Source organism: Ambystoma mexicanum, chromosome 3q (genome assembly GCF_040938575.1).
Source record: "Ambystoma mexicanum isolate Mex_15411 chromosome 3q, UKY_AmexF1_1, whole genome shotgun sequence".
Lineage (NCBI taxonomy): Eukaryota > Metazoa > Chordata > Amphibia > Caudata > Ambystomatidae > Ambystoma > Ambystoma mexicanum.
The window spans coordinates 530,443,180-530,463,231 of NC_090926.1; the positions used below are offsets into that span (position 1 = coordinate 530,443,180).

Genomic DNA, 20,052 nt, shown 5'->3' on the forward strand with positions numbered 1-20,052 from the left:
GGGGAGGGAGCCATTCCCCCTGGCATTGTGAGCTGTGAAATAAGCCTGAGAAAGGCCAGGAGAAGGGAGACATCCCCCTTGTGTTGTGAACTGTGAACACAAAGCCAGTGAAGATTCGGAGAAGGGAGTCCCTCTCCTGGTAGCTGAGCCTGCCTGGTAGCTGAGCCTGCAAGGAGGTTCAAACCAGTGAAGGGAGTCATTCCCCCTGCAGTAAGGAAAAAGTGAACCTTCTGATGCAGATTGTTAAAGGGTCAGCAATCCTTTGTTTGTGAAGTATTAAAACCAGGAGAAGGGAGTTATTATCCCTGGGGAGAAAAAGTGTCACCATAACTGTGCCATCCAGTCCAAGAGGGAGTCATTCTCCTGGGCCAAGAACACTGGTGAAACCTTTTAGTTAAATTATATGTGTAAGGGTCAGGGATAGGGACATTTTGACACAGGACGGTGAACTCTTTTAGTTACAAAGACATCCTGACAGACCCATTAGCACTTTTCTTTTAGACAGGGTAACCCTTCATAGATATAGGGAAAGATAGCTTTTCTCCTTATTATTATATTAAATAAAAGTCTATAGCATTCACTATTCCACATGTGTGTCAGTCTCCTCCTTCTCCACCCTTATTTATATATATATCTTTCCCTGTTGCTCCGGCTCTCCCCTTACCCTCTTGGTAACTGGGTTGTGTCACCGGATCCTTTTTCTCATACTTTTCTGTTAGCTGTTCTGTCAGGATAACGTTCCTGTTAGAATTATCTTCCAACACGCTCCAGCATGACCCTGCATCCGTGGTATCGGCTCGTGGAATGGACATCTTCTCCTTGCCAGTCTGTATGGGGAACTGGAATTTCAGATGCCCGTTCCTGCTTCTTCTCTTCCACACTGCTTCTTGGGTCCCTTCTGGGACTGCTCTCTGCATGACAGACTTTCTTGGGTCTGTCTGATATCGAACACAAGTTAGGTACTACACAGGTTAGGTACTACACTGCGCCATACATTCACAGCTGGTTTGAAACTGCTGGGTCTCACTTTTATTTGACCACAGTCCTTGGCCCTCATTACGACCCTGGCGGAATTCGGAAAACGATGGCGGAAATGCAATACCGCCATCGAATAGCGCTCGGTGCGACTATGACCCGTCACCGCAAAGTACGATGCCATTAGCGACACCGTAGTGAACGCCAACGCTAACTGCACCAAGCACGCGCGCGCGCGCCATGCCAAACCGTAAACACCACCATGGCGCAAGGGTACGCCAATTCCGACCCTAGCGGACATGTACCTAACGCCATCAAGCATGGCGGAATGCACCATTCCGCCATGGTGAGAAGTACGGCATCGCGAATCAACCGTAAACGGCCCCACTGAGTGCCCGTACACCGCTCCCTGCCCACAAAGTACAACTCCCCGTAGGTGCAATGAAGTCACAATGCAACCAGTGAAATGCACAAGTCACCCATGCATGCCAACGAACAAAAGAAACACAACAGGGGCCAATGGGAGCTGCAGGGCACAGATGGCACGAATACAGAAGCCATCCCAATGGACATGACCACAGTCCCCCACCAAGAAACGCACGCAAACACAGGCACCTGTGACCAGCAATATTCCGAAAATCACATCATTCCACCAGTCCACCTGGCTGACCGGCATCTGTTACACAAAACCCAATCCCCCGCCCCTGAGCATGACAACATTCAAACTGTCATATTGGCAGCCCCCATCCCTGACCTCACTGGCTTCGTAGGCAAACGCGCCCAGTACAGTACCACGCAACTAAACTCCGAAGCTGGAACCCAGTGCAGATCTCCTCACAATACATCGCCCCCCAAATAGGCATATGCCACATCACTTGCAAAGAAGAACGCTACACGGGCCAAATCAGAATAGAAATTTAATGCACATCAAAATCACCAAGCCCATACAGCCATCAGGCCATGAACTCCAAAACACATTTCACCATTGTGGGCTGCATCCGCAAGAAATGACCAGCCACTACTTGTGTGACGCCCTGTTCCCTCATGGTACACAGAGCCACATTCACGTACGAAAAGGCAACATGGAAGCGCACAGAACCGCAGGGCCGTCCCAATGGGGAGGCACTAGTCCAGCTGAAAGGCCGAAATGTTGCTCCGAGCCACCAGTACTGCGTAAGGGCATGTGGCCCATTGGCGATCGTCCCATAAGATCGTAATGCTGCTCCACTGATTAACACGAAGCAGCAGGTGTCGGGAGTAAAACCCATCTGCAGGAGTGGCATACAGATGGCAGTGGCAAAAGGGGAGGAGATACCTGTCAACCAAAAGAAAAGAAAAAGAACAGAATGGCCATCAGTACTACATTCCAACAACTCACTGCAATGATCACACTAAATCCACAGCCACATGCATGCTAGCCCACTCCAAAGGTCCATCACCACCCAAAAACCACTTGCGACTCATAACTATCTATATCGAGGTGTAAACACCATCACAAACGAGTGTACCTGTGCATGCGCCTGTGAAAACAGAATCCATCTGATGGGATTGGTAACGTGCATGGACACAAGTGTCTGAGGGCGCGTCGAGACAGGGAGGGCTCAACAAGGCCAGATAGACGATGGTCCCACTATGGCAGCCCTGCATCACATAGCGTAGGGGAGGCGGATAGATCCCAAGAAGCCCTGTACATGGCAAACTCTGTATCAAATCACCTGCCCATGCATCCATTCATCATTCCCTCATCCCGGGATTAAAACGCCTGAATATTTACTCACATAACATTAGAAATATCCATTGAGTCTGTGCGTTATGCAGCCTGCAAAATCCACAGTGCCCCAGCCCGTAATTCCAGTGTAGTGAAGTAACATGTATTTGGGAACGTCCGGCCTCATCGCCCACGTCGCTATTGCGCATCCCAAACCATTCATATGAATCATTGCATTCTCGCCATGGCCCCTGTCCCAAGGACATTGAACAATAGAACGTTATATTTGCAGTCAGACCTGTGGGCATCTCCTCGCCGCTAGCTGAAAACCGAAAGCGCCGCCCTTCGAATTCCTCATTTGCAACATCACGTCGAAGAGGCATCTGTGGCCGTTTGAAAACACTAATTAATCCATCGAGTGCGGCTGTGTGTGAAAATGGCAACTGCCTTCACCCACGAATGGGACGCCCCGCCCGTCGTTGCAACTCGGTACAGTGATGAATGAGGGCCCACCGTTACTCGAGTACTACGTTCCACTGACCCTTCACAACTCTGTTCGCGACTGCACAGATAGTATGTGAAACAATGGGACCACAGCAGAATGAACATATCAACCAATGTTACACGGCCATCGGGTACAAATACATGATTGCAATAGCAAGATGCCATTCCACGAATTGCAGCGTTGTGCGCGGGACGTGCTCGGCCAAAGGGGAGAGCAGTTTTCACAGGTGGAATGAATCACCACAGGTGGAGGCCATTCAGCCTGAAAACACATAAATTGCACAGCCAGTCTCCTCCCACAACCACACCGAAATGCTACCGGCAGGACTCGCGATGTTGGCCCTGGGGGACCTGATAGCACTGCAAGTACTCCAACTCCAAGAAGAAGACGAACACCAACTACAACCGGCCGCACGGAGGAGACGCAGGAGGAGGAGGAGGCCAAGGCAGGGCCAGCAAGGGCCGCCAGCACAGCCACTACCACCACGCAGGCAGCCCGCAATCCCACGCCTCCGAGCACATTCGTTCAACCTCACTGATGAGCAGATCCACACCCTCTACCGTCTGGACCGGACACCATAGCCGCCATTGTGGACATGACACAGGCTGACCTTGTCAGCATGATAGATAGCCCAACCGCCATCCCACCCCTACTGAAGGTGGTGTCTGTACTCCACTTCCTGGCCACAGGCACCTACCAGCACACAGTCGGACAGTTGCATGGCATTTCTCAGCCACTGTTCTCACGGACACTATTGCAAGTGCTCGATGCCCTCCTGCAGCACGCAGACGACTACATCTCCCTACCACGCTCGGAGCAGGAAATTACCAACACAAAAGTGGGATTCCATGCACTTGCCGGCATACCGTGTTGCATTGGTGCCATCGACTGCACCCATGTGGAATTGGTCGTCCCACATGCCATGGAGGCCCAGTACCGCAACCGAAAACAATTTCATTCTCTGAATGCACAAATGGTGTGTGACTCCAACAGGATCATTACACATTGTTGTGCCCGATTCCCTGGATCAACCCATGATTCTATGGTCTTGAGGAACTCTACAATACCACGCTACATGGAGCGACACGCAGGGAACAGATCCTGGCTACTCGGTGAGTCTCATTACATGCATGGTAATGTGGGGTATGTGATTCGGCAATGACCTGGCAGGAAGGGGGGGGGGGGGTGTGCGTACGTAGCAATGGCATTCCACATCATACGTTTCTCGTCCACATACAGGTGATGCTGGATATCCACTGAAGAGATGGCTCCTCACACCAGTCCGGAACCCACGGGACCAGCATGAGGAGGACTACAACCATGCCCACTCACGTACCCGTGTAGTCATTGAACAGGCATTCGGCCTACTGAAGGGTCGTTTCCGCTGCCTCAGCAGGTCTGGCGGGGCACTCCTGTACCGCCATGAGAAGGTTGCAAAGATGGTGATGGCATGTGTCATGCTCCACAACATGTGCGTACGTAGAAATGTGCCCATGCCCCCTGACGCAGAACTGCAAGCACCTGATGATGGTCATGATGAGGGTGGGGATGTGGCAGCACCTCAAGGAGTCTGCGAGGCACCGGAGGGCCGTGACATTCGTCAGCATCTCATTGATGTATGCTTCTAGCACTCACGCCTGGTGGCTGATACATGGACACGGGACTCGTGGCACTGTGTGTGTCTGGGACATGCACAATATGGACTGTACGCCTATGATGGCCTAGTACACAAAGATCAATGTCCACACATCTCATTGGTTGATCGTGCACTTTTTATGGCATATGTGATATCATGTTGTACACCCTATCGACCCGCCACCCAAGTGAGCCCAACACACCCCCTCCACCCTCCTACCTCCCCCCCGAACACCAGTGTCCAAAGATGCTCATTGTCAGTGGGCAGTCGCTATTGCAAGCCCCCTCTGCGGGTATCAGGGGCACCCCTGCCTGTGGAGCGCAGGTTCCTCCCAGATCTACGTTGGGGGCTGCCCTGGACGGAACTTGCAACGGATGATGTCTCTGCCTGCTCACGTCCATGCATGTCCCTAAGGGTTTGCGAGAGCTCAGTGAGCACACGGCGCACTGCGGCAAGTTCGGCACATACGTCCTTGGACGTCGCATGCAGTTCCCCCCTCAGGCTCTCGGTGCTTCTCTCCATTTGTGCCCTTAGTGTCTCTGTACCTCTCTCCATTTCTGCCCTAAGTGTCTCAGTTGATGTTTCTATGTCTGCCTTAGTGCCCCCACATTCATCGGCATGGTCCTTGAGGAGCGTGGCCAGTTGCTGCTGTTGCACGATTAACTGGTCGAGGGACTGTTGCCTCTGCTGGGCCATGGCCATTTGCGGGGGTGTCACAGAGGGGCTGTTGTCCTCATGTTGCCTTGCCACAGGGCTTGTGGGGGATGGCCAGTCGTCGTCTTGCGGGTGCCCCTGCGTGGTATCCTCATGTTGTACGGGATGGGACAGACAGGGGGATTGGGACAGGTCATGGATGGATCTGACTTCGACATCCCCGTCTTCTGTGTCGGAGCATGCTGCCATCAATGGGGTGTCACCTATGGTGCTGCTGCCACCGGAGGCAGTGCCTTCTGTGGCATCCATTGGGGGGACCTGTGGTGGTGGTGTTGTGGGCATGCTGGCTGCTGGGGTGCCTGTTGATGTTCCCTCCTCTGTGCTGCCACCTGATTTGTGCTGCTGCCGTGTCTTGATGCGTGCAGCTGAGGTGGAGGGTCTTTGGCCGTTGGTCTTGGCCCTCTTTGCAGGTGTGCTGGTAGGGGTGTCCTGAAGCTCGTCGTTTGGATCGGACCCTGTGGTGGAGTAAATGAGGGCGAGGGTTATTGATGGGTCTGTGGGAATTGGAATGGCATTGTATCACATGCATTGGGGTGGTACCTGAGGGTGATTTGGGTCGGGGCCTTGGAGGTGCTTTCATTTGTGTGTGGAGTGAGGGTGCAGTTGTTTGGCAGCCTGCAGTTAGGGTGTGCCTGCTGCACGTGTAGTGCGTGTTTTAGGGGTTTTTAATTATTTATGTATTTATTGTGGGTTTTAACGTGCGCTATCAGGCCGATGTGTGTGGACGTTCTCCTGGACATGTGTTTCTGTTGCACTATGTGGACGCATGGTACTTCACATGGATGGACTTTGTGGATTTGGCATTGTTTTATTTGGGCCACCTACCTGAATCTTCGGATGTCTGCACTCCTTTCTCCATCCCTCCGACTCCCTCTATGCTCTCCATTCCGATGGTGGAGGCACAGATTTCTTCCCAGGGGGTCAACTTGATGGGTGATTCAGGACCTCCCCCGGTGGCTGTGGCAATGTTGCGGTTGGCAGAGAGTATGCTGCGGACGCGTATCCGCAGGTCGTCCCATCGCTTACGGCATTGCTGTGGGGTGCGGGGTGCGGTCCCCACCGCACTTACCCGCTGTGCCACCAGAGCCCATATGGCCTTCTTGTTTGCAAGTGCCGTCCTGGTCATTTGCGTGCAGAAGACGACGGCAGTATTCTCCTGGAGGGTCTCTGTTAGCACGGTGAGTTCCTCACGGGAGAAGTGGACCTGCCGCTTGCGGTCGCACGCTTTCTTCGCTACTTTTCCCATTTTTCTTGGTTTTGCTAGGGTGGATGACGGGTTGGGGTGTGTCTCAGGGTAGTGATTTTAGTGGTTGTGTGGTTTTAGTGGTTTTATAGGTGTACGGCGGGATGTTTCCCGTTCCGGGCCCATGTTTTAACTTCCGTTTCCGTATATTTCCGGTCACCGTACTTTCCGGTAGGCGCACACTGCGGTGTCCGCTGTGATGGGTGGCGGTATTGCACCTAGGGCGCCGTACGGCGGCGGTGTGGGCCGTTTTGGGGTCATTTCCGCCATCGCGGACTTTGCACTTCCGCCATGCCGTGGTGCTCGTGCCCGATGTGTCGGAATGGGCCGCACTTTGCTCCTTCGTGCAATGGCGGAAACGCTATTTACGCTGTGGCGGTCCGGTCAGTCACTTTCCGCCAGGGTCGTAATGAGGGCCCTTCTCTTTTATTGAAGCTGCTCTGAGATTTTCCATACTATCTTAATAGTCTTTTCTATTTGTGTTTGTGCACACATTGTTATGCTTCATTTATGTTTCTTTGTTTTAATTGTTAGTAGATTATTATTTTTAAATCTTCCTGTGGGTTTTACTTGTCTCAGTATCAATAGAGCAGTTGTCTTCTGTTGACATATCACCATAGCAAATATACACGGTTTCTTCAGGTTGTCTGTTCACATTTTTACTCTTAACTTATTTCTTGGAATGGGAGTCCTTATCACCATGGGGGGAGTGTCTCCCTGTGAGATCCGCCTTACCGCCACACCTTAGGGGAATATCGCATAGCACGTTCACCTCCGTAGTCCCACAAGGAAAGGCTCCTTCCTCGGAAGAAGTTACTGGTTCCCATGATTTGTCACAACACCCTATCTACAAAGGAAATCAACATGGTAGCAATACATGTCATAAACCTCATTGTATGAATCCCTCAGCCCCCTTGGCTGACCCTAAACTACAACAGAAAAGTTTAAACAATTCTTGCCAAAGTAAAATTCCGATATTAGCTTAAATTGTCCTTCACTGCCTATTCCAGTATAGTAGACGTCTGATGATTTCTTTGCCTTAGTTTGTTCCAGAGGTCTTCTTGCATTACAATAGTAGGAAGCAGTGCCTTTAGCTTCTGCTTTGCTAAATACTAGGATTAAGTGCCCATCTCACTCTGCAGTTCCTCTGGTGTTCAATAGTAGGATCGAGCACCTATCTCGCTTATTCAGTGCTTAGTATTGGGAGATATTGGCCACCTCGCCCTGTACCATCTTTATGCTCAGGGGTGCTGGAAGAGACAATGGGCCTCATTACGACCCAGGCGGTAAGTTACCGCCTGGGCCGTGACTTTACCACCATGGCGTAAACTACGTTTACGCCATGGTGGTTGGCGGACTTACCGCCCCATTCCGACCTTGGCGGGGCGGTAAGTCCCCAATCCCCATTTACCCTTCCCCATTCCCATTTTTGCCCCATAGCTAAAAGCAGGTGTTAAAAGCGCCATGGCGCTAAGGGACCTCGTACTCAGGCGGTAAGGGTCGGCGCTGTTAACGCTGCCGTTAACCCCTTACCGCCTGGGTCGTAATGAGGCCCAATATCTGAGTTAGATCTTGTTCACACTGGACGGACGGAGGACACTGGATCATAGCTTCACCAGACTTACTGATCCCAAATGGTTTGCTCACTTGACTGCTTCTTGCCATTTCCCTAAAGATGGAGTCATTGGGTGAGTGCATCTCCTAGCTCCCCAGTTCCACACCTTATGATTTCTCGTCATGGTTTCTCCCAATGCTAGGGCTGCTTGTGGAGCACCTCCCTAGGCTCTCCATTTCCCCATACGTTACTGGTTACCTTTCTTTTTCTCTGTGTCAGGGTGGGTGGTGGAGACCCTTTCCTTGCTCTCCGTATCACAACCCTATTTTCTTTTTGTAGCCTTAAGCCATATAAGCTACTCTCCCCTGTTAATGGCATACTTCTTTATATCGAGGAATTTGGGCACACCTCTGCCCATTCCACAGCCTGTTGCTGCGTCTGCTCTGGTTCATCCTTTATGTCCCCCGTCATTCTGTCTGCTTTGGATTTTTGGACCTCTTCAAAAGTACTAGTCTGTTCTGTTTTTCTGGCTAAGTATCCCTTCTCAATTGGTCTATTCCCGTAATGAGCCTAGTAGATTCACGTGGCGTGTAGTCTGCTAAATCACGGGGATGCTGTTTGGCCACCATCTTGGAATCACTCAGTAATGATATTGTAGTACTGCAACATGCGGAGGCAGCGGTCTGCTGATCCAGGAAGGCCTCAAAGTTTTCTCTCAGGTAAGAGCAGCATTAAGGCTGGAGTGATGAGTGCTGTTAGACTGGCGAGATTATCATTGCTACTGTCATTGATTTCAAAGATTGCAGGATTCCTGACGAAGGTGGTTATTAAGAGTAGGGGATAGAATTAGAATTTCAAATTCTTTTGGTGATCTGAAGGAGGCCTAATGACTCATTCCATAGAGGGTTCGTGGGCGAAGGGCTCCAGGGAGACACACTCCTGTCACGGTCTGGGGGTTAATTTGGATAGCGGCTGGACTCCTTATACCCGCTGTGCCCAAATCATGACGGGTTCATTTCTGACCATGTCATGAAGTTGTCTTTAAGTGTGACAGTGGCAATTTAGTTTTGCCATCCCCAAAACAGGGATGGAATTTTTTTTTTTTAAAAAAAAATATTTTTATTTTTGCATATTTGTATTGCCCAGTCTGTTCTAAATCCGCTCCTTGCAACACACACTCATATATTAATGTTTCGAGTGTACCGTGCTAGGTTGCTGGACAGCACATCTTAACGCTTCTGTCCCACCCTTCCTTAAGTAGGCAGGTCACCTTTGAGAATAAAGTGATGTGCTCATTTTGAAAAGTAGGACACATGAAAGAGTGCATTCTGAGCGCTTCTTTCATTTCCACTATGTTTTGGGAATAAACACCTACTAGTTTATAATGCTATGTACATGTTCTATAGACTTGCATCCCATGTTCTGTGAATATTAATTGAAGATAGAATTGTGTAGTACAGTGTGCATTTCTTTAAAAGGGTCAATCTATGCCACAGTTTAACTTTAAAAGAACGAGTTTTCCTCCAGGTGCCTGCCCTAGATCTGTAGCTGGCGCTGCGAGGCAGCAGCAGACAGTAAGGTTATTCATCATGTCATTTGGAAAAGAAATAAAAGAGTGGATCGAGCACAAGGGAATGAGACAAACCTGTAAAGGGATGACTGGTTTTGAACTGAGCCTACTAGCACTGACACTGCTTTGTGTACATCGCAGCAAGATGCCCATGGCTCGCACCAGGGCAAGATGTCCGTCTTTGGGGAATGCATGCCCTGTACAAGTGCCCCATGGCTGATGTTTTCTGACATTACACGATTCAGGTCGCGATTAGCAAAGTGTCACCACGTCAAGGTTAGCCAGCCAAACATGCAAAGTAGCCCTCATTCTTTACCAGTCAAAGTAATGGTATTAAGAAACTGATCTAAATAAAAGATTGCCACATGGTTGTTTTGTGCACACAGATTTATGTTTCACTAAAGTCTTCAATAGCAATTGTGTAGCTACCATTTTGGGAGTATATAATGTGGAGTGGAAAGATCATTTTAAAATGATTCCTAATCTCGCATTTAAAATATGAAAAGGGAATACTTGTACCTGGTGTTGAAAGGAATAAATGCACTTAACCCATTCTTTACACTTTCACTAACAAGGACACTCTCCTTGGCTTACCGCTTGCATGGCCCTTGAGGAGTGATCCTAGGTCTGACCTGCAGGAAGGCGTGTGCACCATTTGAAGTGATGCTGTTGGCATGGTGCCCTGAAATATGAAGCAGACCAGAGGAAAGTAGTACATTACTTGTGCCACTCCTGCTTTCTCCTCTCCCGGTCTCCTGGTCTACACACAACGATCTGTACTAGCAGTTCGGCTTACAATGTGCAGATATGCGTCTTCGATCTGTAGTTATCCATGCTGTAAAGGCAGCTAGGGCGGTGGCACAATATGGCACATATATTGCAGTTGTTTATCTTTCTCCGTGATGCCTAATTCCACAATGTGTCTCCAACTCCCTCCATCAATATCACAGGCCGCCATTGGCCTCAGAATTATGTTCAGCCTTCAGAGTGCGCGTACCATCAGCTACATCCTCCTTCTCCACTTGTCTTTGTTCCATTGTGCCCCCTACTCTTCCCACCTATCAGATGGTGATCCACTAGCGTGCCTCATTCTGAATGAATGGTCATGCTATGTAGCTATTTCAGGAAAGATCTCAAGAACTCCGTCCACCCTACCTTTCGCAGTGCAGCATGATCTGTAGGACAATTATGCTAGTATGCATAAGTGTGGTGTTAGGGGATTTATTTTAAGATACATATTAATAATATTCATTTAAATAGAAATGTTGTGTGACAGGGTCCGTAAGCTGACACTGTCATGAGGGGATGTGGACCCGTCTCGGACTGTGGTGGGAGGCCTACCAGGGTAGAAACCAGCACGGTCCTATGCCAGAGGTGGAAGTTGGCAGTTGGGAGTGCCCCAGTCTGTGCCCCTTCCCAGAGTGCCAGCATCCTTTTGTAGATAACCACTGTAAGTCAACATATACCTGTCTTACTCCATGCTGGCCAGTTCCCCCTGGTCTTTTGTAAGAGACTACAGGCTTCAGCATGCCAAGCAGTAGAAGGATGACAGAACCATCTGAACAAGATGAAGTGAAGCTGCTCCGTGACAGAGCTCAGTAAAACAAAGTGGATGTTGGCACATTTGTGGAACGCTCTAAAATGACTTCACAGAGACATTATGATCACCTGTTTCAGAGCCTTCCTCACAGAATTGTCCTTGTATTTGTGTTGTTAAGGTTGCAAACAGGCTTCTTGCATGGGATTTATTGAAAATGGACTTTAAAAACGCCGATCTATGTGATCACTGCACCACCCATAATGTCGACTTTTAAAATGTTGACTTCCATTACGGCATGGCACAGTGAACACACAGATCACTTTGGCCCGCATCCCCAACTTCCCCTCCCTACTTACCTATTTACCTTTTGGAGGCAGACTTCTGTGTGTGCTGCCGACTCATTTTCTGTGGCATCAGTTCCCTTCCACTAACGTAACTAGGAGCCAAATTCTTTTTTTTTTTTACTTTATCATCCCCCACTATCTATCTAATGGATAGAGGGAGACACCCCACAAACCCTGACTCCCATTACACCGAACAAGGAGAGCGGGTGACACCCCTGCAACCTGCGCGCCCCATACTCAATGTAATGGGATTCTTTCTTTTTTTGCATCAATCTCGCATTTGCCCCGTACCAAAATTCCGACTGCGACTTCAGAATTTTGGTATGGGGAAAATGCACAGGATTGTACAAGTCAGGCTTTTAGAGTAGACATTTTTGTATGATATGAAAAAAACTAAAGAGATCAAGAAATGTGCACCATGTCTCATTCTGCACTTGAGACTCAAAGAGCCTCATTACGAGATTGGTGGTAGTCATGGCGCTATCTGCGCCATGAATGCCACCAATAACGGGTCCGGCACCGGTGTAGTTCAATCAGGACTTACCGGTGTAGTCTGACCCTGGCTGGACCGGTTAATCCCCATTGAACATGCCATTCCCCATTCCATTTGAGCCCCCATAGGGCTCAATGGGAATGGGGAGGGCGCTAATAACGGGCTCGCGAATTGCAAGCCCGTTATTAGTGCACTGGTCCCTTAGCGGGACCCGTAAAGGACGTGTGGTCCAACCACATGTCCCTTAAGGTTTCCACTAAGGGACCTCGGAATTGGGCGGTAGGGGATTACCGGCACCAGTCTTCTTATCGGTGCGGGTAATCCCTTACTGCCCACCTTTAATAACCCCCAATGATCATATTAGAAATGTCTGAAAAATAATGTTCAAGCTACACATCAATAAAGGAGCACATTACAAAACTCTAAAAGATACTGCTTCTTGTCACGGTGTTGCAGTTACACTAATGAACAACTTTTACTTTCAATAATAAGTAGGAACGACCGGACCATGCGTGACCCAACCAGTGCGCCCTGCACAGTCCAAGGTTTGCTTGATTTGGCCTCATATGGGCAACCCACTACATCAGGATTGTCCCAACTGGAGGGCCGAAAACATTTTCAGGATATCTCTTATTAATATTCATGAGATACATTTGCATGCACTGTTTCTAAATGTATGGACATTTATCTCATGAATATTAATTGGGGATAACCTGAAAACTTGTCGGGTTTGCGGTTGCGGCCGTCAAGGCCTGGAGTTGGATGTCCGTCAATAGAGCTGCCCGAGAACTGCCGTAGCAGCAGGAGAGGATATATCATGCAATATTGCCTTTCATATTTGAAGATGAGAGCAAATTTTATTGTCCTGCAAGTGGATTTTTTGGTCAGATTGTGTGATATTGTTTAACGTATGTAATTCAGACATTGAAATCGTAATTAGTCTGAGTGGAGGAAGGTCTCTGAATGAAGATCTTAGCACATTCCTTAACATTTAGAATGATGTTTCTTAGGATAGCTGCTATCTGCATCTAGGTTCCTGGGGTTGCTTGGCTTTGGCGTCATCAATGCTATTTTTGTATTTTTTTTTCCTAGCTCAGATAACACATTTGAAGTCTCGAGAAAAATGTAGACATCAGTTTTTGCGTGGTTTTATTTTCTTGCAAATTGCATCAATGTCAGTATATCTTAGTACAGAACGTTCAATTTGTAATGCTGTTCCTTACAAATATAGATATGTTTACGTCCTCTGTACATCTATTCCCAATAATGACCTGTAAAGTTCATCATTAACCTTTTCGATCACATATTGTCCAAATAATGCAGTATAATGCTGAGAAGGAAATTGATACCAGCCAATACTTGCTTTGATTTATGTTGTTACCATGTGAAATTGCACATCCATATTAGTTATTTTGCACACAGATATCAACCCAATAGGCCTGATTAAAAATAAACACTTTATAATGGTGCAATCCCATTGAGACATGTTCTGCAAAATCGGCTCTTTTAGAACGTGGACCAGAATTCCAGTGCAATTGTATTAATTAACATTATACTTTTTTTTCTCCCAAGATCAGGGTAACACTGTAGCTAAAACCTGTTCAACAACTGATAGACTAACATGTTGTATTTGGCAGGACCGTCTTGCAATGCATCATGTTTAAAACGGCACATGTCTAAGCTGCCTTCTTTATGTACTTCTAGATGCCGGAGAGATAGCTCAGTTGGGTAATGCAGCAACACTCAGATCTGTGCAACCCGAAGGTCAGCGGTACCAATCACAGCAAGTTTCTCTCAGCTTTTCTTCTCTCAGAGGTAGGTGATACTGACATCTATCGGACTAGAGCAATATTGACAGTTTGCATGCTTCATTAAAAGTAAAACACATTTCAAAAAGAAGAACATGTGTGTGTCTTCTAACGTTAACACGATATCTCTCTTTGCAGAATCATTACTGTCACTTCTCAGTCTTAATTGAATATAACATAGTTATTTATCATTTATGTGTTCGGACATATGTCTGTTGAATGTTTCCATCACATGAATGTCCAATCAGCAGTAATGCAACCATGTTTAAGGTTTTGACACCATGTGAGTTGCGGAAGACTCTTGTAACTCACACTTGCTTGCCTTTAGATTTAGGCCTGATTAATGGAATTTGTTGCACGGTTCAGAGTGACTTTGCACTGCTGAAAACTATCTTTGCACTGCCGACACACACCCTGATTCATGGAACTGCGCAAAGTGTGTGTTTTGCTTTGCAAAGTGTGCGCAAAGTCTTTGCATGGACTTTGCACGGCAAAAATAGACTTTGAGCAAAGCTTTGGCCTGTTCTGTCATAACAGTGGCGAAGAGGCAATCATCTGGGGTTAGTATTAGTGCATTTTTGTTTCGTTTTAATAGTTGCATAGTTTGCCCCAAAAGGCGTGTCCCATTGTCAAAGGGAAAGGGGGCATCATGCATTGGAATGTATTTGCATTCTGATCTACACACACACACACACATACGCCTTCTATGATTTTTCCACTCGGGATGTAATTGTGAGCAGGTATATATACATTCTCATTATTTGTGTTTGCTCAAATGTGCAATGTACTGGTTCAAAGATTTTCTGAGTTAGGTGACTCAATGTGTTTGTAACTCAATCGAGTGCAAAGTTGTCATTGCCCGAGGCCACGTTAAAGATAATGTTTGCCCTTCCCAAGCCTACAGTTACAGTGATGTATATAAATAATGGTGCAGGTACAATAAGGTTATTTATACTTTTGTCCGTTGTTGTTAGCGGGGCCCTTACCTGACTTAGGAACGGGCCCAACGTGTTTCTTTTTCTTTTGTTGTAGTAGCACGTAGTCCTAAGAGTTTCCAGTGTGAATTCCACAATACACAGACATGTTTCTGTGCAAGCTTGACTGTCCTTTATGCCTAGTGTACGTATGGCCATAGGTGTACTCATCATTCCTAAGAAGTGCATTGTGACATGGTTTGTCAATAGTGATATTGATCCTTCTTTAGGCTGGCAAATATATTTCCTAGTTGACGTTTAGCATGCACGAGCCACGTGTTTATATGTCGTATAGTTGACTGTCTTAACTGGGTATGACCCATGCCACTGGACTTAGTAACACGATGCATGATTTGGTCATTAAAAACGTCTACATTATTTAATGGGTTTTATTTTGACATTTAGAAGTGTACAACATTGCTGCATAACTACTTAATAGAGTATTGGATATGTGGTATGTTAATCCAGTTATTATTGTATAAAAGGCATATTTACAGGAGTATTGCCATCAAACATCTTTTACATTATATATGGTTGCTAACATCCTCACACTCAATCTTTCTTAAGAATTCGTTTTTAGGTGATAGGAGATTCTGAATGTGAACTATTGGCTTCATATACAAATATGCATTTAATTTCTGATAATTGATCATTTTGTATGCATAACATTATTGCTATCATGAAATACTAGGAACATCTTGGCGTTGCCAAATAATACTTTGCAAGACATGTTCTGCTATATCCAGGATAACCTCATTAATTAAATGAATCAACAAAGACATTATTGGACGGCTTACTTTTGGAAAAGCAGCCTCTGCAAGTCATTGTAAAATATGGTAGACACTGTGTGATTGTCTTTGTATTTAAAGTTAATTAAATGTAAGTTATTTACATAAAAAATCAAGGAAGTTGACTGAAGTAAAAAAAAAATGCGCCTTCAATAAGATGCAAAACCCGCAATTATTGCCCTATGGCACATATATGATTCACATGAAAGGCGTCCTGTACGGTGTTGTATGTGGGCATTCGTTACTACTTTTTGGGTAAGCACTATCCGCTATAACATGAACAAGTCTATCTCCAGCAGCTGTTAAAATAAGTATGCATTTTCTTTTACATGTGTACTTAATAAAAATGACAACCATGCATCTGTTGTGTGTGGGCATATTTCACACTAATGCTTGTTTCTTCAAGGTTAGCAAGCTCATATTTTTAAGTCTGGAATTATTTCAAATTATGTGTTCACACAGCTCGATGACTGATGCACTTGAAATTGAACTGCATTATTGCTCACATTATCTCGACTAGCCAGATGTGTAAACCATATGCAATTATTTATACCATGCTTAATACAGATAACGAATGGCCATGTAGATCCCATGACAGACCCATCACTCTTTTACATTATCCCTCTCTAGCAGAGGTTCTATGAAATGCAGATAGGAAAAGGCTAAATATGATACATACATCATATTACAAGCATTGTATTTCCTCAACACATATACATTATATCAAATCACAGGTTATTAATGTAGAGATTCCCGTATCACCTTGACTGGGAGAAATTAACTTGCATACATGACATGAGAACCATAATCTTCCAAAATAATGGCTCTGACATTCAACCCAACACTTAAGCATTCCTGCTTCATGTTTGTTAGGACAACACATGATGGCAAATTCAATGCCTTCTGACGACACAGACATGTAAGGGAAATGTTCACCCCGAAATATCACCTCACAAGTCCCTTATTCATGAGGAGGTGAAAGGGGGGGGGTGGATATCAGACACGTGCATATGCTTAAGTGCTGGATGTCGGCGCCACATTATTGCATCCAAACCCACCATTCATATGCAAGTGCCTGTTATGATCCCAATGCATTGCATCGCTGACCTCACATGAGTAGGAGGACAGGACTGTCCCCCTCCTCACATGGATCCAATAAACATATTTACAATGACAAGAGCAATAACTGTGCCATGACTGCAAATGCGTTTTCTTTTTTGTTGCATTTCCATCTCCAATTTATGAGGTGAAAATGTAAATAAATATACATTTGCTATGGGAAATCACAATGGTTTATTGCTTGGTAAGGATGATGTGGGCTTAGACCACTGATAGTATTGGGCTTCCCCCTGCTCTTGGTCTGCAAGAGAGGATACCAGGCACATATGAGTGGGTGCCGGAACTTGGGAGCACACATCTCTTTAAATCAGGGATGAATTTCCTAAAGTGCCAGTCCTTCCTTTACCACACTGATGCTCACAGCATACATCCTGTAGTACGTCTGACTCATCAGACAGCAACTCATTGTGATGTCAGGTAACAACATTTATTTTGGAGCAGCAATCTGCTCTAAACTTATATTGCTCTAGTCAATATACTAAAAGAAAGAAAAGAGTTAAAAAGGGTGCATCTCAGGAAGTCGTACAAAATGTAAAGCTGCCCTCTGTCCAGAAACCTATCTAGCCTCATCTTAATCTTCTCTACAAAGTAATAAAACTACATATACAATGGTTAAAGTCGTCATGCCCGATTAGCAGTCTTCTGACCCGCATTGGATTGGTCCAATTACCAGGGCGGACTTCCTGAGTTTTTAGCGCTCTCACAAGTCCAAAAGAGATAAGTTCCAAAGGGTACCTGCCCATGGTATACGGCAAAACAAATGCCTCTAGGCTTTTGGGCCTGCATTTCACTTCTGTCTCAAACAAAGTCTGTCTTGGTGGCCGGGTCTCTCCCGGGTTTGGATTGCGATCCCTTTGGTTCCTGCCTGTCTGGGTCCCAGTGATGTATGTCCCCTCATTGGATTGTCACTAACTCAGCTATGCTTGGGCTGTTTACTCTATTGCACTCTCTCGTGCTCTTCGGGGTCTCAGCCCGTTTCACATTTTCTAGTTCTTCACCCCCTTCTGGGGTTTTCAGTTTCCTGCCATGTTTCAGGCTGTGTGGCAGTGTGGCCCCTCTTGGACCTTTCGTTTTCTCACTCCATTTTATGGTGTGTAGCCTTTTGCTCTGTCTTGTGTTTTATGGCAGCTAATCCCGTCTAGGACCTTTCATTCTCTCACCCCGACCTGGTTTTTCTCCAGACCAACCCATTCTGCTCTGAAATGCACTGTGTACCTAACTCACGGTGGGGATGTTCCTCTGCGAGGCAGGAGCAGGGTTTCTTCGTATCGGTCCTCTGTGTCCCTGTGCAGGCTTCTGTTCTTCCCACCAATCTCTCTGGGTGGCGGTTGACCTCTTCTCTGCTGGTCTCATCAGTTTTCGGTATGGCAGAGCCATGCTTCTCCATCTCCGGCTGTGGTAGTAGGGAGCAGTGCACTGTGGGCTTCCTCGCTCCCTAGAGCACCACGCAGAATGCACAGGATGTTTCCCTGACTCCCCCTCGAACTGTATGTCATGTTTTGATCTACTGTATATATTTTGAGTGTCTATATCACCATGTACTAGCTTTAGGTATTAGTACCTTGTGTCACAACATTTGTTTCTGTATTTTCTCTCTTATGTCAGCAACTATATGTCTTAAAACGTCACAAATTTATAATATTGCTATGCACAGGTACAAAGAATGAATAGATTTGTAAAAATATTTTTTTGTAATATATTAGTGAACAAGGACGGTTTTCTTGCTAAATTGGAAAAAACAAAAAACTAAAAAAATAGTAATTTTATTTGGTTTATAGTTCTCTTTATTCATCCTTTGCGTGATTGAAAATCATGTTATGTTGTCTAATTATGCAAACAAATGTAGGGAACCCACCTATGCAATGTGTCGGCCTCGAACGGGGACTGTCCCTCCCCTGCGTATTGGCTCGTTAGGCCGGAGAGCAACACATCAACTCACTCTCTTTGTCTTCTTTCTTTTGGTGTTATATCCTCTTCTACAAAGAGATGAAGCAAAGCATTGGTTTTGTAAATGGTATAAGCATCGAGTCAGAATCCAAGCCAGGTGAAACATTCTCACAGCTCACAGGGAATTGATGCAAACCGCAAATAACCAATGAAGACTTTGGCTGAGATGGGGAGGGTGACAGACAATGATAGCGGATGGCCTGTCCTCTAAGGAGGCGGAGGGGTTCAGCCACTTTAGTGTAGCTTGTTCTCCTCCCCAGCTCCAAAGAGGGTGGCTCCCCCTTGGGGAGAGGGGACACATTCTGTGCATTGCTCGCAATGCATACCACATCATTGCTTTAAATCTGCATGCACGCAGCAATGGGCACTTTCAGATTTGCATTTGAGAATCAGCGTGCATGCAGACTGTGAGAACTATTTGCACTTGTGCATGACTTGTGCAGAGTCAAGTGGGGAAGCTGTTTTGGATTCAGACCCTTGTTTTTTGTGAATGGTCGAATAAACACATATGAAAGTGTCATGCTTTGTAAAGATAATCCTAATGTGTTGTTGACTACCATGTAGATCCTTTCAGCGGAAATGATAGACGATAGTGACTTTAAAGAAAAAACAAAAAAAAACATTTTCTTCCACTGACAAAAACAAGGTAGTCAGTCTTTACTTCCTTTCTGTGTATAATTTCATGAGCTGCATTGTGCATGAACATCATCACTGGGTAGAAATAGTGTTCACGCTTACTCTGTCTCTTACTAAATATATCAATGCCGCATACGCAGTGACCGATTAAATTATGGGGGAGTGTAAGGCTATCCCGTTTTATTGCCTGAAAGAAACATTAGATTATTTCCATGGCAACAGTTGCCAAGGCATGGCTAATTGTGCACAGTTTCGTTTTAATTATGAGATCCCTTTCTTTTTCATTCCTATGACAATTTGTAAGAGACCATCAAAAGAAAATGACGGGAATCAGAGTTTGCACTCCCACAAACGTGGATTGTGACCTGATTATGTGGCATTTTGGTTCTCGCAGCTCTGAAAGTCCGAATGTATTGTGTGCAGAGCTAGAATTGAATGCCAGTTTCCTGGTGTACAAAAGGACTAACTATTAAATATACATGAACGCAGAATTATTC

General features: G+C 46.2%; 1 protein-coding gene across 7 annotated transcripts in view; it reads left to right on the top strand.

Moving 5' to 3' along the window:
- Positions 1–20,052, top strand: part of TENM2 (teneurin transmembrane protein 2) — a 3,863,575-nt gene that overhangs the window by 2,367,838 nt on the left and 1,475,685 nt on the right. For all 7 annotated transcript variants that reach the window (XM_069654289.1, XM_069654288.1, XM_069654292.1 and 4 more), the window contains one exon: positions 13,988–14,098. In XM_069654289.1, the coding sequence (XP_069510390.1) occupies positions 13,988–14,098 (111 nt within the window). The remainder of the gene's footprint in view (positions 1–13,987; positions 14,099–20,052) is intronic.